A 16,856-nucleotide genomic window follows, 5' to 3' on the forward strand; every position below is an offset into this window, starting at 1 on the left:
AGTTTTTGGAACCATGCTGCACACGATGTTGTTAATCAACCCGTTGGTGCGAGGAAGCGAACTGCTGAACATCGTCTGATTTTGCATCATGAATAAATCGACTATGCTCCTGTCGTGCGCAAAGTAGTTTCATATTTTTTTTGTGGCCATTGTCTTTGAATTTAGTGTTCCGTCACGAGTGTCATTTTTTAATTTATGCCTTTTTCCCAAGGAATAAGGAAGATCCATATGCCACTAATGCTAAATGCCCAACTGGCATCATCAGTGGCTGCTTTGGTGGAGCAAGATGTGATAATTAGCATCATTAGAGGGTAAAACTTTGCCAGGGATCTTGCTTACAAGAGAGGCTTTATCCGGCCCTGCCATTGGACGACGAAAGTTGTGTGTGTGCGTGCTTGATCCTTCAAGGCAAAGGTGGGGAGGGGGAGGAGACGTTGTTTCATGCAACGGGAACCGATGAATAAACAAGCTGAATGTGTAGCGTGCTCAGCCATCATCACACCCCGCAATGCTCGATTAACTAGGCCTAATTACGGGCTGCCAGGGCTAATGGAGGCACAAGGAATTTTCCTCCGTATGGGTGTGTGTGTGTGGCCTGAGCGGTGGCTTTTCTGCCTTTGGTAGGAGTGGATTCCCCTTCCTCGGCCAGGCTTAATTTGAGCATGCGAATATGATGGTGTTTGGTTGGCTCCTAGGACAAAAATATATACCTGATCTGCCTACCTGCATGAAGGAAAATAAATAATCGAGACCAGGCATTTTTTGTTTCTCTCTTTTGAGCGTCCATGATACAACAAGGGCGTGAACCCAAGCTGAAAGCCCCAAAAAACTCCTTTTGTTATTCAATGAGCTTCTCTCCTTTGGTGTGGCCCAGCCGGCACTCTTGGGAGTACTGTATTACCTTACTCATCATTAGTGTCACTCTCTCACTCACTGCTCCACGGGCGCCACTCCTACTGTTCACCTCGGCCAAAAATATAATGCAGCTGCCCAAGCTGTAGCACTGTAAAGGCATCATCGTCTCCTCTTCCACCACCAGCTCTCTCCCCTCCTCCTCCTCCCCTTTTAGCAGCCCCCTTCTCCCCCACACGGCCGGCCGGAGCCCCTCTTGCGGCAATCCTAAATTAATACTCTCCTCTGCCTCACCGGATTCTGATCTAGTCCCGAGTTCAGACAATGTCGTCCCTCGGCAGCGGCGGCGGCGGGGGCGGCGGGGGAGGGGCCCTGGCGTGACAGGGGTCCATGTACGGCCTCACGCTCAACGAGGTGGAGAGCCACCTGGGCGAGCCGCTGCGGAGCATGAACCTGGAGGACCTCCTGCGCACGGTGCTCCCCGCCGCCGCGCGGCGCCGGGACGGGAAAGAAGACGGCGGACGAGGTGTGGCGCGACATCGAGAGCGCCGGCCGGTGGGCGAGATGACGCTGGAGGACTTCCTCTCGCGCGCCGGTGTGCCCGTCGCCGGGGGCTGCGCTGGCGCGCATTGGCTGCACCAGTACCACCCGTCGGGGGCTGCGCCGGTGCGCATTGGCCCCTCAGGCGTCGGCGCCGGCCCAGTGCTGGACGCCGTGTACGAGGGCGGCGCTGGTGTATTACTATTGCTGTAAAGTTTAGCTACGTATCATCAGGGTTTTGGTTACCGCTCTAAATTTCAAGATTTACCACAGTTACCGCGTATTTATAGGCTCCGCGTATTTTGAATTTAAACGCTCAATGTGGAGACACCGGATTCCATCGTGTGGCCTTGGGAGCAAAATGGATCCTACTCAATTAGATCTGCGTACGCCGCAAAGTTCATTGGACGAGAAGTGGCAACATACGCGGAGTTGGTTTGGAAGCACAAGGCGTCACTACAATGTTGTTTTTTCGCGCTAGCCATGCGGAACCGTTGCTGGACAAGGAAACCTATAAGTTGTCTATCTTTCTGGACATCCTTCATCGTGTCTTTCGAGAGACCCTCTTCCCTCGCATCGGGAATCTGGATATGGTCCACTACTATCTCGTGGATATGCTTCTCTTCTGCCAGCATGAGAAGGAAGCAAACACTGGCGAGTCCCTGGACATTTCTCATGTTATGTGGTCTGAACTTCTTACTGCCATTTCTGAGCGCAAGTGCCCGATCTATGGTCCGTTCATCATGCTGCTCATTGAGAAGGCCTGGGCACGTGTCTATCCCAAGGTTATGCTGGAAACTGGAGAATTGGTTTCTCATGAGATCAAGCGTCTGAGGAAGAAGGACAATTGGCGCACCCCAGCCCCTAAAATTCGGGGGTTCATCTACTGCTACTGACATGGAGACCGAGGACGGGGCTGAGGCCGATGATGACGATGAGGACTATGAGCCTTCTGGGGCAGAGCCCTCTTGGGCAAAGAAGCTCAAGCGCAAGATGAAGAAGCTCTTCTGCATGGAGTCTCATGGTTAGTACATGACTCGTGTGGCTGAGAAGAAGGCCAGGGGCGTCACAAGGAGCTCATGCGTCAGCTGGGTGCGACCGTTGTCAGTGGGTCTGAGGGCCAGATCACTGAGGAAGAGGAGTGGATTCAGCAGCACTGTCCGTGGACCGATTCCGACACCGAGCAGTTTCCGACTCAGGATGGCAGTGCAGATGACCCTGCCAGGATGTGATGAGAGAGCTCCTCAGTTTTCTTTCACCTGGAGCCGTAGCGTCGCTCTTTGCCCTTTTGGTGTCTCGATGCCAAAGGGGGAGAGAGCTTAGGGATTTGTGCTTTGTGGTGTCGTCGTTTCTTGTCGTTTCTTTGTAGTGTCGTTGTGTTTTCTCGCCATTTGCTTTGTTTGATTTGGTGCCAGTGAGACCTAAGTTCCAGACATATGGTGTAAGACATATGCTACCTTATCTTTATCTATGTCTTTCTAGTACTTTGGTATCTTATGAGTTGCTTGTCTATCCTGTTATATTACCTGTTCTCATGTATCATATGCTTAGGTTGTTGGACTATAAAATGTAGGGGGAGTGTTGATCCTAATGTGTGTGTCTTACATTCCAAAGGCACTACTAACTAGGTGCACACATTCAGGGGGAGCCCGTCTATATTTTGTAGTTCTAAGTATCTTTACTTTCATGATATATCCTTGTGCAAATCCCTGGTTGTCATCAATCCACCAAAAAGGGGGAGATTGTTAAGGCATATCTCTCTAGATGTAGTTTTGGTGATTGATGACAACATGTTTGCGGACTAACCGTGTGCTTTGAGCATTTCACAGATTCATCCTTTGGCACGAGACGATTTCTTTCCCCTCGGAGTGTCATTCAAGACGGTGTAGCTCTTTCGCTTCTATGTTGGTGGACTAGTTCCGTAGAAGTCACCGTACTATCAAGAGGGGGTCTGCTTTGGTAAGGCTAGGGTGGAATCAACACGTACACATCCTTTTCACACCCTCTGAGCCTTTCCGCTTCAATGGAGAGCTCTTTCCCCTTTCTTTGGGCTTTGTCTGGTCCCAGCGGTAGTACCGCGGTACCCAGCGATAGTACCGCTTAGGGGTCACAGTTGGTAGTACCGCTCCGCAGCGGTAGTACCGCCGGTGGGTCCTCAGCCGTAGTACCGCTGCGGAACCAGGCCCCTACCGCGTTGATTCGAGGGGGTCGATTCTCGTGTCGGATTGTGCGGTACTATGCAGCGGCAGTAGAGCGGCAGTGCCGCTCATGAGCGGTAGTACCGCCCTACCACCGCGGCAGTACCGTTCGGGTCCCTCTCTCTCCTGCCCTCCAAACTGCACGGCAGTACCACCTGGGGGAGTGGTAGTACCGCTGTGCACAGCGGTAGTGCCGTTGCCTCCTGCGGTAGTACCGCCCTCTGCCGGGCTGTTTTGGGGGGTAACGGTTGGATTGTTCCCCCCACTATATAAGAAGGTCTTCTTCCCCAAAGTTGACCTACCTCTTCCCCCAAAAGCTCCATTGTTTCTCCAAGCTCCATTTTCGCCCGATCCCTCTCCCTAGCCAATCAAACTTGTTGATTTGCTCGGAATTGGTTGAGAAGGCCCCGATCTACACTTCCATCAAGAGAAATTTGATTCCCCCCACTAATCCCTAGCGGATCTTGTTACTCTTGGGTGTTTAAGCACCCTAGACGGTTGAGGTCACCGCGGAGCCATAGTCCATTGTGGTGAAGATTTGTGGTGTCGTTGGGAGCCTCCAATTAAGTTGTGGAGATTGCCCCAACCTTGTTTGTAAAGGTCCGGTCGCCGCCTTCAAGGGCACCAATAGTGGAATCACGGCATCTCGCATTGTGTGAGGGCGTGAGGAGAATACGGTGGCCCTAGTGGCTTCTTGGGGAGCATTGTGCCTCCACACCGCTCCAACGGAGACGTACTTCCCCTCAAAAGGAAGGAACTTCGGTAACACATCCTCGTCTTCACCGGCTCCACTCTTGGTTATCTCGTCCCTTTACTTTCGCAAGCTTAGTTGTGTTAAATCCCTTGCTTGCTTGTGTCCTTGTTGTCATTGCATCATATAGGTTGCTCACTTAGTTGCATATCTAGACAACCTACTTTGATGCAAAGTTTAAATTGGTAAAGAAAAGCTAAAAATTGTTAGTTGCCTATTCACCCCCCCTCTAGTCAACTATATCGATCCTTTCATGGGGTAAACTCCAAAACGATGCCCTAAAGAGGGACTACGACCGCAAAATCACCGTCATCGCTCGATCCCAAGGAGATCTAGGGTTTCCTCCGGAGTTGCCCGTGCTGTCAAGGACCAGACAAGGGTAGAATCCCGGCGGATCTGCCCAGCTGCTGACGAGTCGCACCCGCCATCGTGCCGACGGCAGACCAGCGATCAAGGCCCACGCTTGGGCATAGATCCGGCCACGCCGCCGCGAGCCGATCCGGTCACACCGAACCAAGCTCCAGTTGTGGACAGTGAGTTGGTAGAGTGGTGCACCACGCGGACCGCGACGACATGCTCAACGAGAGACCTACGGGCGGTCATCACTCTTTGCTTATGGGAACTATGAAAACATCGAAATGCCATTGTATTTGACGGCGGGTCCCCATCAATCCTACTACTCTGGCAAAACATTGACCATGAAGGAAGAGCATGCAAAACGGCGGGCCGGCTAAAGGGTGACCTTGAGTTTTTCTTTGGGGGACTAAGTAGGCGGGCTAGTGGCGAGTAATCGTATATTTTGTAACTCTCGTGTGGCGGCTTAGAATAGCCATGTAAAGCCGTTGTAAATAACCTTGTGGAGGGTTTCTTCACCTACTTTCTTCTATAATATACGATATGCACACTCGTGCATATTATAGAAAAAGGAACGCTCAATGTATTGTAAAGTATGGCAGCGTCTCAATTATTTCAACATAGTTAATTAGTTCTGGTGTGGTGGTAACAACCTATTTTCACCTTTAAAGGGTAGCTTGTTCTAGTTCTCTTTCTTGCACCTTTTTTGAACTAATATAAGTTCAAGTGCTATCTACATCTATTTGAAAAAATGAATTAAAAAATGGAATGATAAATTTCGTTAGAAATTTTGAGCAAATATTTAACTGTGGTAACCATTTACCAGCCCCCTCGGTAAAATTGCCCCATTCGGTAACCAAAACTGTGCGTATCAGTCGACTGATTTTCGACTTTGGGGTTACTCGATTTTTCAAAGAAGGAAGGAGAAGGAAGGGTGTCAACGGAGATAAGGAAGGGGCTCGCGGTCATCACCCCATTATCTATGGTACAAGATGGGGGCGGTAGTGGCCGGCAGTGGTTGGGGCGGTGGCGCACTTTGCCGGAGAAAAAAACCCAACCGCGGGCGGGGCTAGAGGATGGCCTGGGTGGCGGCTAGACCGGTGGTGGGGGCGGTTTCGGGGAGGGCAAGGCGGCTAGGCAGTCATGGGAGCGCCGCCGGCGGCGGGTGGCGGTGGCTGACGGTTCGGCCGGCGGCATGTTTGGCGGTCTGTGAGGTGAGGAAGGAGAAGATCCAGACACCACACGATTCTCATCCAACGGTCCACAAATCGACTGGCCCTAACCGAAAAACTCAGTCGACTGATGTGTAGCCTCTCCCTATTACTGTGTACGAACCGACCCAACGGGCTCTGGACCTCTGGTGACCCAAAGAACATCCCGCCGCCTGCTGATCACTCGCTGACCTACAGTAGTACTCACTCCGTTCGAAAAAACTTGTCCCATGCTTGTTTCTTAAATGGATGTATCAAACACTAATTTGGTGCTAGATACATTCATTTGAGGGACAAAAATTTCCGAAGGCGAGGGAGCAGGAAGGAAGGAAAAGATTTGCACGAGCTCCCCGCAATAATAAACCAGCGACGCCGTGCAGATTCGGTACGATTCCGGTACAGCAGCACATCGGGGGTTTACTCGCAGACAATCAGTCGTCAGGTTTATCAATTAGTTTACCACCGCCGTACTTCCGTGATGCTAATCTTAAGCGGAGCAGTACGCAAGTACCGGTGGCACTGAAGGTGGTGGTGGCGAGACAGTGAAAAAAAGCTGGTGGTTCTCTTTCTTTCTCTCATCAGGAGCGTGATGAGCGAGCGCCCAGCCACCGAAAAGATCCATGATGAGATGATCAGGGGTTGGACCGGGCACCGATGTGCGTGCGCCCTGCATGTCTCTGTATCCGGCATCAGGGCCCGTACGCACGCGTCGGGCGGCGAGGGGGCAGCTGCCGCAACGCTGTAGCGCCGGGCTGGGCGTAGGAGCGAACCGGCGATGCAGCTAGCGCGGCATGGTGGCGTTAACCTAATCCGGAGCTCCTTCGACCTTGCTACACAGGAGCCTCTCCGTCGTGTACGTACGCACGTCAATGATGCAGGCAGGTGCACGGCGAGCCGGCGGGCCTCGGAGGGGAGCTGCAGGAGTAGTGCTACGTGCTGTAGTAGTCCGGAGACTGAGCGAGAGAGGAAGAGCGCATAAAGAACTCCCACCAAGTCAGTACGTACCAACCGCGTGCGTACGGAGTCCATGGACCCGCCGTGCCATCCATGATCCATGATCCATCATCCATCATCTCATCTCACCCCCACGACCCCAGGCCGGCAGCCGGGAGAAAAGTCTCCCTGGATCCTGGCGCACCAAAGATCCGATCTCGATTGCCTGCTAACAAAAAGGGATTCAATCAGATTCAGACCACTGATGCGCCTGAATCTCCGGAATGCCACACTGGTGCAAACCCAGCCATACAGATCGAGTTGCGCACAGGTCAGGCGCGCCATTTAACTAGCAGAAGTAGCAATATATACCACGCTCTTGCTCTTGGTACTTGTTAGACTACCCATAGTGCGGAGTAACTTATATAAGTAATTAACATGCATATGTTACTATCTCTGGAACGCCATGTTAAGACCCGACAATCTGACCCCACCGCAAATTGCATCAAATAAACCAAACACTTCCTCCTCTTTCCGCCGCCCTCCAACATTTCCCGCGCCCGAGCCCTCGCCGTCCGCCACCCTTGCTCCCCATCGTCACCACCGCTCCCGCTCCGCCACCGTAGATGTCGTCCATCCCATCCTCGACCGCCGCGACGGAGACGCAGTCCGCCTCTTCCGTTGGCGTCCCTTCCTCGGCTCCGTCTTGCCAGGCGGAGAACGTCGCCCAGAAGATGCGGCGACGCTGGCAGCAAGAGAGGGAGGCGGCGCAGGGAGGTGCGTACATGGGTGAGTAGTTGTCTCCCCCGCCGCGCTCGGAACCCCCCCCCCCCCCACCATCCGAGCACCGACGAGGATTGCGCCATCCAACCACGTTGAGATAGAGGAGGATTTGACTGTCGGCTAGGCCATTCCGGAGAGCTTTGTGCCCACGCAGATGCCGGCGGTCGACGTATGTGACTCGCCGCAGCTCGTCCGGTCGCGGATGAGCACGGGCACCGGCGGTGCCCGGGCTGCCCTCGACATGTTCGACGGAATGATAGAACAAGAATTGGTACGTTTTGTTTGCTCCTGCCCGATCAAAGTTGCATACGGCATGTTCAATGTTTTTCATAGACCACTAGTTTATTTCGGACATGATGAATGCTTACAAATCATGATCATCTAGGAGGCGTTCATGTCGAACATGATCAATGACAATGAAGATCCGACCCAGATGGAGTATGAATTGGAGGGCGCCACATTTGAAGTTGGGGCAACATCCGATCCCAATCCAGGCAAGAAGAAGAAGAAGGTCAAGAAGGCAAAGGCAAGAGGTCCGGCATTCTCAAGATTTGAGGACATCTTGTTGGTCAATGCTTGGTTGGCCACAACAATGGATCCAATATGCGGCACCGAGCAAAAGGGGAACAAGTATTGGGAGAAGATTTGGAAGGAGTATCATGAACAAAAGTAGTATGTGGAGTCGCATCCTATCATGACCAACCGCAATGTGCCATCTCTCCAACATCGATGGGGGATCATTCAAGGGGAAGTAAACGAGTACGTCGGCTACTACTCACAAGTGTCCAAACGCCCTCAAAGTGGGATGGGAGTGACAACTCACGTAAGCTCAATTGCTTCATTTTATCATGATTTGCATATGCTTCTTGTGTTTGCATTCTCGTGCTCATACATATGTTGTTTGCTAGACGGCGGTGGCAGCCACTTTGTATCACAAGACCGAGAAGAAGCCGTTTGCTTTTATCTATTGTTGGATCCTATTGAATGGAGTGCCCAAGTGGACACAACTTGTGGCCAATCTCAAAGCCTGGAAGAAGAGAAATGATGGCTCAAGCTCCCACCAATCAATTGGGTTGGACGATGAAGAGGACAATGTTGTCGTTGAGAATGGAAGAGTCACCGTGCCAAAGGATAACCGACAAGTCATGGGAAACAAGTGGGAGAAGGCAAGGCCCTCCCATGACGCCACGGCTACAAAAATATCGTCCACATGGACGGGCATTTTTTCGGCAATGAAGAACAAGAAAGATGAGAGGTACAAGCTCATGTTGGAAGCGCAAAACGATAGGATGGAGTGGGACCGGAAGAGGGCGGAGAAGAAGTTGAAAATTGAGAGGGAGAAGATCGAGTAGGAGAAGCAAGAGGCGGTGATCAAATGGGAACACGAGAAGGCCAAGACATCTGTAGATATTGAGCTTGAGAAGGAGAGGTTGCAACTCGCACGGGACGCGGAGGATGCGAAGATCATGTTGACGGACGAAACCCTCTTGGATGAGCATGCAAAGAAGTGGCTTGCGGATAAGAAGAAGGAGATCAATGACCGTAGGGAGTACGAGGCGGCGAGGGCGGCAGCGGCAGCGACAGTGGATTGTGCTGCCAGGATGCAGACGGAGCAAGCAACCCGGATGCAGGCGGAGCAGGACGAGCAGGACGCAAGCATGGGCTCGGAGTAGCCGGCATGGATGGCGTCCGGCCAGTGACCCGACAAGCGAGCCATCCCTCACACTCGGACATTGATTTTATTTTGGTATGTCCGGTTTGTTGAATTATGATTTGCTTTGCTTTGTTTCGAACTGTTGATTTCGAACAATTTGTACCGTATAATCGACGTGCATGGATTTAAGAATCGACATTTCAGGTATGTGGACGTGAGATGCAACATATGAGGGGCCGGTGCGGACGCGCCCGCCCGCGAGCGTATAGGGGTCAGATTTGCCTAGTCCGGCTATAGATGCTCTTAGCAGAGGAATCAAAGCGAGTACAGACATGGGAACTTGAGTCCTTCACTGACCTATCATGCTTACTCACTCTCGATATAATAGTAGTAGTACTGCTAGCACCTCTAGTGATCTCAAGCAAAGCTAATCAACTAATTAACTAAGCAGGCTCCGTCGATCAAATCCCACATAGGTTTTGCCCTTTTCGGAACGGGAGGCAGCCACACAAAGGCAGAAATTCCGAAAACTGCAGCGAGAAAGAAAGAAAGAAAGGTCCTCTTCGGAATATATAAAGGTCCTCGGCAGTGGTGGTACGTACGTACTCTGTGCATCATAAAAGAAGCTGGAAATGTGGTGGCAGTAGGGGCACAACCCGTCTATTTGGAAAGGAATTTCGCCGTCCCATCACCGCTGCATGTCAAGTTCCCATTGGCCCGAGCCGTATCTGCCGGAGCCCACTCTCTTTCTCTTCCCCAGCAGAACTTCTTTATCTTCTCCGGTATTCTTTCCATGCAAAGGATGAGTGAGAAATGCTCAAGGACATGGACACATGCAGCAAGCAAAGCTCGGTACTACAGTGGCAGATTTTGGCAAAGGCAGGGGAAAGAGGGCAAGCCTTATTCTCCATCATGCATGCCATCACATGACTAAAGTGCCACTCAAATTCTTTACCAGGTTTTGGCAAGAGGCTGGGGGGAAGAAGGCAGGCTTTATTCTTCATCATGCCATCGCATGACCACATTGCCATGCTTACTCATGTCATTACCATGCATGCATGTAGGGTTAGTTGCTAAACAAGCCTACTGCCTAGGCTGATGCACAGCCCAGGCACTCCCAAGGCACTGCCAGAGCATCTGCCTGCGCAGTTTACAGCTGCTCTCTCTACCCCATGCTTTTTATGCAAGTGCCAATTAAGAAATGTCGGCCGGTACAGTAGTTTTTTTAGGGCTGAAGCGGATTTGGGTGCCCCCCTGAATCCCCGACGCCCTGGAGCTCCCCAAAGGGGAAAAATGCCGCCAAATGCAGAGCCGCCCATTCTTATAATCTCCACTTAACCACTCCCCATCCAGCTGCAGATCTGGTCTGCACGCCGGCTAGCCCTGCCACGTGGCCAGCTCCCAGCAATGGCCCAGCCACTTTTGCTGCAAGAACAAAGAAATAATAAACAAAAAAACTCTGCAGCCTCTGCAGGTGCAGGTGCAGCTTGCAGCAGATGGGCCGGCCAGCCAATGCGTATGCGTATGCGTTGCCCGGTCAACAGGTTTTCTCACTCTCTCTCTCTCTCAAAAAACAAAAAACAACAGGTTTTCTCGCTGCCTGTTTTTACCGCACTGTAAATCTCGTGAGCGGTGAAATCAAAGGCCTGACCGACCGCTGCGACGCTGCATGGCATGCATGCACGGCGATGGTCAGGAGGGCAGGTCAATAATATGGGTGCGCTCTGAGGAAGAAACAGGAGATCGTAGCACGTAGTACCGCGCCAATTATCGGCGCAGCAGCAGCATTTGGCCGAATGGACCGGACGGGGGAGAAAAGATCTCGCTTGCACACCTCGACCTCGGACGAAGGAAGCAACAGGAGTTCGGCAATTTACTACCTTTCCATGGATGATTTGATCTCGTCGCTTCATTTTTTTAAATGCATGAATGTGATCTTCTCACTGTTGAACTTGCTTGCAAGATCGTATTTACTTTTTGTGGACATCGGAGGAGAATGATGGTCGGACCGGCTCGGCATTCAAGGATGCATATATACAGTACTGGATATCCTTCTTTTACAAATTGTCTTACACATACATCGCTCAATTACAATGTACTGTATATATTTTGTCATAGTAAAAAATTTACAGACTTTGACAAAGTTTATGGAAATTTTACCAATATGTACGTTATCAAAACAATACCGATAGATTCATCAGAAAAATAGTATTATCGGTGGATGTGATATTATCAGATAGACTCTCAAGACACCCAAGTAGTGTTTTTTCATCCTTTACATTGTTTTCGTCGGACGGAGTTCCTAGTAACGCAATCAGGCACCAATTATCGGGTACAACACTTTGCTGAATGGACCAAACGGGGGAAATGTTTTCTCTCTCCCTCTCTCGTGCTCAACAGGATCCGCCACGTACACCTAGGGACAACCAAGGGTAGAAAGCAATCAGCATGAGTTAACCAATTATTCTTTCCATGGATGGTTTGATCTCGTGGAATTGCTTGTTTTTAGTTGGGTGATTTGATCTTCTCATTGTTGAACTTGCTTGCAAAATTGATTTTTTTCCCCATACTCCCTCCGCACAAAGTTGTACTAAAGTTGATACACTTATTTTGAGATGGAGGGAGTACATGGGAGGAGAGATCAACACTCTCTACACTACCATTAGGAACATTGTTTCACATTTCTCTCTTTGGACTTGTAGGTTTGAAGAACCTTTCCAATAGAGTGTCGCTATGTCTTGGCAACAATACCTCTTCTCTCATTACCCTGCAACCTTGGCAACCTTTTGAGTAATATACTAAGGTAAGGACCCTCTTTCCCGGTAATTGTTGAAAAAAAAAGGTTAGTTGCAAGACAACTTTTCCTTCCTTTTAGACATGGGAGGAGGACACTCTTTGAGACGCCTCTGCATCGTATGATGAACACATGTAGCTACAAAACAATCTTTTTTTCTGGAACAATGCTATACACACGACGTCATCTGAACGCACGATGTTGTTAATCAAGCCGTTGGTGTGAGGAAGCAAACTGCAGAACATCGTCTGATTTTGCATCGTGCATAAATCGGTCATGCTCCCGTCGTGCGCAAAGTAGTTCCATATTTTTTGTGTGTGTGGCCATTGTCTTAGAACTTAGTGCTCCTTCGTGAGTGTCATTTTTCAATTTATGCCTTTTCCCCAAGGAATAAGGAAGATCCATATGCCACTAATGCTAAATGCCCAACTGGCAACATCAGTGTCCGCTCTGGTGGAGCAAGGCGTGATAATTAGCACCATTAGAGGATAAAACTTTGCTATGGATCTTGCTTACAAGAGAGGCTTTATCCGGCCCTGCCATTGGACGACGAAAGTTGTGTGTGTGCGCGCGCGTGGTTGTTCCTTCAAGGCAAAGGTGGGGAAGGGGAGGAGAAGTTGTTTCATGCAACGGGAACCGATGAATAAACAAGCTGAAATCGCAGTGTGCTCGGCCATCATCACACCCCGCAATGCTCGATTAACTAGGCTTAATCACGGGCTGCCAGGGCTAATGGAGGCACAAGGAATTTTCCTCGGTGTGGTGTTGTGTGGCCTGAAGTTGCCATTTCCATATCGAGCGGTGGCTTTTTTGCCTTTGGTAGGAGCGGATTCCTCTTCCTCGGCCAGGCTTAATTTGAGCATACGAATATGATGGTGTTTGGTTGGCTCCTAGGGCAAAAAAATATGCTACCCCTTTTTTTGGATAAAAAAAATATGCTAGTACCTGATCTGCCTACCTGCATGAAGGGAAAAAATATTGGACACCAAACATTTTATGTTTCTCTTTTGAATGTTCAACATTCAGGCACCTCGGCACTGATAAAACAAGGACATGGAACCCAAGCTGAAAGCCCCAAAAAAACTCCTTTTGTTATTCAATGAGCTTCTCTCCTTTGGTGTGGCCCAGCCGGCACTCTTATTATTACACCCTACTCATCATTAGTGTCACTCTCTGCCTCTGGTGTGGTGGCCCAGCCGGCATTCCTATTATTATTGTTACCCTACTCATCATCAGTGTCACTCTCTCACTCACTGCTCCTACTGTTCACCTCGGCCAAAAATACAACGTAGCTGCCCATGCTGTAGCACTGTAAAGGCATCATCGTCTCCTCTTTCACCACCAGCTCCAGCTCCAGCTCCCTCTCCTCCTCTCACCCTTTTAGCAGCCCCCTTCTCCCCCACACGGCCGGCCGGAGCCCCTCTTGCGGCAATCCTAAATTAATACTCTCCTCTGCCTCACCGGATTCTGATCTGGTCCCGAGCCAGGTAAAACTGCACCATTTTCTTTCTCTCTTCGTCTCCCTGTTGCTTGGTTGCTTGCAAGATTTTCTCTTTCCATTGACCGGCCGACCTCGGTGGTTGCTGTTCTTTCCGTTTGTAATGGCGTGTTTGACCTGTGCTGGCTGCAGCTGATCGCGACACGTGAGGTGAGGGGGTGGCTGTCGGAGGTTGGCGCGTGGATGGGAGTTCAGACAATGTCGTCCCTCGGCAGCGGCGGCGGCGGGGGCGGCGGGGGAGGGGCCCTGGCGCGGCAGGGGTCCCTGTACGGCCTCACGCTCAACGAGGTGGAGAGCCACCTGGGCGAGCCGCTGTGGAGCATGAACCTGGAGGACCCCCTGCGCACGGTGCTCCCCGCCGCCGCCGCCGACGCTGAGCCGCGCGGCGCCGGGACGGGAAAGAAGACGGTGGACGAGGTGTGGCGCGACATCGAGAGCGCCGGCCGCGGCCGCCAGCCGACGGTGGGCGAGATGACGCTGGAGGACTTCCTCTCGCGCGCCGGCGTGCCCGTCGCCGGGGGCTGCGCCGGCGCGCATTGGCCCCTCAGGCGTCGGCGCCGGCCCCGTGCTGGACGCCGTGTACGAGGGCGGCGCTAGTTTATTACTACTGCTGTAAAGTTTAGCTACGTATCATCAGGCTTTTGGTTACCGCTCTAAATTTCAAGATTTACCATAGTTACCGCGTATTTGCAAGCTCTGTGTATTTTGAATTTAAACGCTCAATGTGGAGACACCGGATTCCATCGTGTGGCCTTGGAAGCAAAATGGATCCTACTCAATTAGATCTGCGTACGCCGCAGAGTTCATTGGACGAGAAGTGGCAACATACGCGGAGTTCGTTTGGAGGCACAAGGCGCCACTACAATGCCATTTTTTCGCGTGGCTAGCCATGCGGAACGGTTGCTGGACCTCTGACCGTTTGGCACGCCGAGATCTGCCACATCAAGCCTCATGCCCGTTTTGCAACCAACAGGTGGAGACAATTAACCACATCCTTCTCGCTTGCGTTTTCGCGAGAACCTCTTGGCTTGGAATTTGGACATCCCTCGACGCACCGAACCAAGCTCCAGTTGCGGACAGTGAGTTGGTAGAGTGGTGCACCACACGGACCGCGACGACATGCTCACCAAGAGACCTACGGGCGATCATCACTCTTTGCTTATGGGAACTGTGGAAACATCAAAATGCCATTGTGCTTGACGGCGAGTCCCCATCAATCCAACTACTCTGGCGAAACATTGACCATGAAGGAAGAGCATGGAAAACGGCGGGCCGGCTAAAGGGTGACCTTGAGTTTTTCTTTGGGGGACTAAGTAGGCGGGCTAGTGGCGAGTAATCGTATATTTTGTAACTCTCGTGTGGCGGCTTAGAATAGCCATGTAAAGCGGTTGTAAATAACCTTGTGGAGGGTTTCTTCACCCACCTCCTTCTACTCCCTCCGTTCCTAAATATAAGTCTTTCTACAGATTCCACCAAGTGACTACCGGAGCAAAATGAGTCTACACTTTAGAATATGTCTACATACATCCGTATGTTCTATTCCATTTGAAATGTCTAAAAAGACTTACATTTAGGAACGGAGGGAGTATAATATATGGTATGCACACTCGTGCATATTCTAGAAAAAGGTACGCTCAATCTATAGTAAAGTATGGAGGCGTCTCAATTATTTCAACATAATTAGTTCTGGCGTGGTGGTAACAACCTATTTTCACCTTTAAAAGGTAGCTTGTTCTAGTTCTCTTTCTTGCACCTTTTTTTGAACTAATATAAGTTCAAGTGCTATCAACATCTATTTTGAAAAAATGAATTATAAATGGAATTATAAATTTTGTTAGAACTTTTGAGCAAATATTTAACTGTGGTAACCATTTACCAGTCCCCCTCGGTAAAATTGCCCCATTCGGTAACCAAAACTGTGTGTATCAATCGACTGATTCTCGACTTCGGGGTCAGTCGATTTTTCAAAGAAGGAAGGAGAAGGAAGGGTGTCACCGGAGATGAGGAAGGGGCTCGCGGTCATCACCCCATTATCTATGGTACAAGATGGGGGCGGTAGTGGCCGGCAGTGGTTGGGGCGGTGGCGCACTTTGCCGGAGAAAAAAAATCCAATCGCGGGCGGAGCTAGAGGGATGGCCTGGGTGGCGTCTAGACCGGTGGTGGGGCGGTTCCGGGGAGGGAAAGGCGGCCAGGCAGTCGTGGGAGCGCTGCCGGCCGCGGGTGGCGGTGGCCGACGGTTCGGCCGACGGCATGTTTGGCGGTCTATGAGGTGAGGAAGAAGAAGATCTAGACACCACACAATTCTCATTCAACGGTCCACAAATCGACTCACCCTAACCGAAAAATTCAGTCGACTAATGTGTAACCTCTCCTATACGAACCGACCCAAAGGGCTCTGGACCTCTGGTGACCCAAAGAACATCCCGCCACCCGCTGATCACTCGCTGACCTACAGTCATACTCCCTCCGTTTTAAAATAGATGACCCAACTTTGTATTGTACAAAGTTGGATCATTTATTTTGAAACGGATGGAGTAGGAAGGAAGGAAAAGATTCTGCACGAGCTCCCCGCAGTAATAAACAAGCGACGCCATACAGATTGGGTACGATTCCGGTACAGCAGCGCATCGGGTTTTTTTTCTGGACGTGGCTAGCGGGCGCCCGAGCGCCCGTTGGTGGGATCAAGCGCTTGTCCATATATGGAAGGAGCAGCCAAGCGTGCCTTATACAGTCCGTCAGAAAAGGAATCTTGTCCATACGTGCATTTATTTAGGGGTTTAAAAAGTTTAAAATACTATAACTTTTGATGTAAGCGTCAAAATCCAGTTTCGCTTTCACGGTTGGGTTTCTCGCGACGAGTTCTTCAAAACTAGATCTCATATCGATAGGTTTCGTTAAACTTTTTTTTTGAGGCAACTTTGGGTACGATGAAGGCAACTTTAGTGTTATAGGAAAGCAACTTCATTTTTTTTGCCTTGTAGATGTGCCTATAAGGTTGATTTGTGTAAAAAATGAGAAAATCACACAAAACATGAGGCACCTTTAGTGCTACATATAAGCAACTTCATTGCGCACTATGTGTATCAATGAAATTTTGCTAACATTATCCCAACTTTCTTATCGTATTTGCTCAGTTGCCTACTGTGGATGGTCAGTTGCCTACCAATGATGCCCAGTTGCCAACAATACTTAGAAAATTGGCCTACCATTGATGCACGGTTCCCTGCTATTGGTAATTAGTTGCCTATCATTGCTGCTTAGTTTTCTAACTTTGCAAATTAATTGCCT

At 50.5% G+C, this 16,856-nt stretch overlaps 2 protein-coding genes across 2 annotated transcripts; both read left to right on the forward strand.

The window, feature by feature from the left end:
* The first annotated feature begins 879 nt into the window (after positions 1-879).
* Positions 880-1,647, forward strand: LOC109769483 (ABSCISIC ACID-INSENSITIVE 5-like protein 3). Its single transcript, XM_040400901.2, has one exon. The coding sequence runs from the start codon at positions 1,243-1,245 to the stop codon at positions 1,603-1,605; it is 363 nt and encodes a 120-aa protein (XP_040256835.1). The 5' UTR covers positions 880-1,242; the 3' UTR covers positions 1,606-1,647.
* An 11,695-nt stretch (positions 1,648-13,342) lies between these two features.
* LOC109769491 (ABSCISIC ACID-INSENSITIVE 5-like protein 3) lies at positions 13,343-14,306 on the forward strand. Its single transcript, XM_020328225.4, has 2 exons — positions 13,343-13,557; positions 13,701-14,306. Exon 2 carries the CDS (start codon positions 13,752-13,754, stop codon positions 14,163-14,165), a length of 414 nt encoding a protein of 137 aa, XP_020183814.1. The 5' UTR covers positions 13,343-13,557; positions 13,701-13,751; the 3' UTR covers positions 14,166-14,306.
* Positions 14,307-16,856: the final 2,550 nt, after the last annotated feature.

The sequence above is a fragment of the Aegilops tauschii genome, chromosome 2 (genome assembly GCF_002575655.3).
Source record: "Aegilops tauschii subsp. strangulata cultivar AL8/78 chromosome 2, Aet v6.0, whole genome shotgun sequence".
NCBI classification, from domain to species: domain Eukaryota; kingdom Viridiplantae; phylum Streptophyta; class Magnoliopsida; order Poales; family Poaceae; genus Aegilops; species Aegilops tauschii.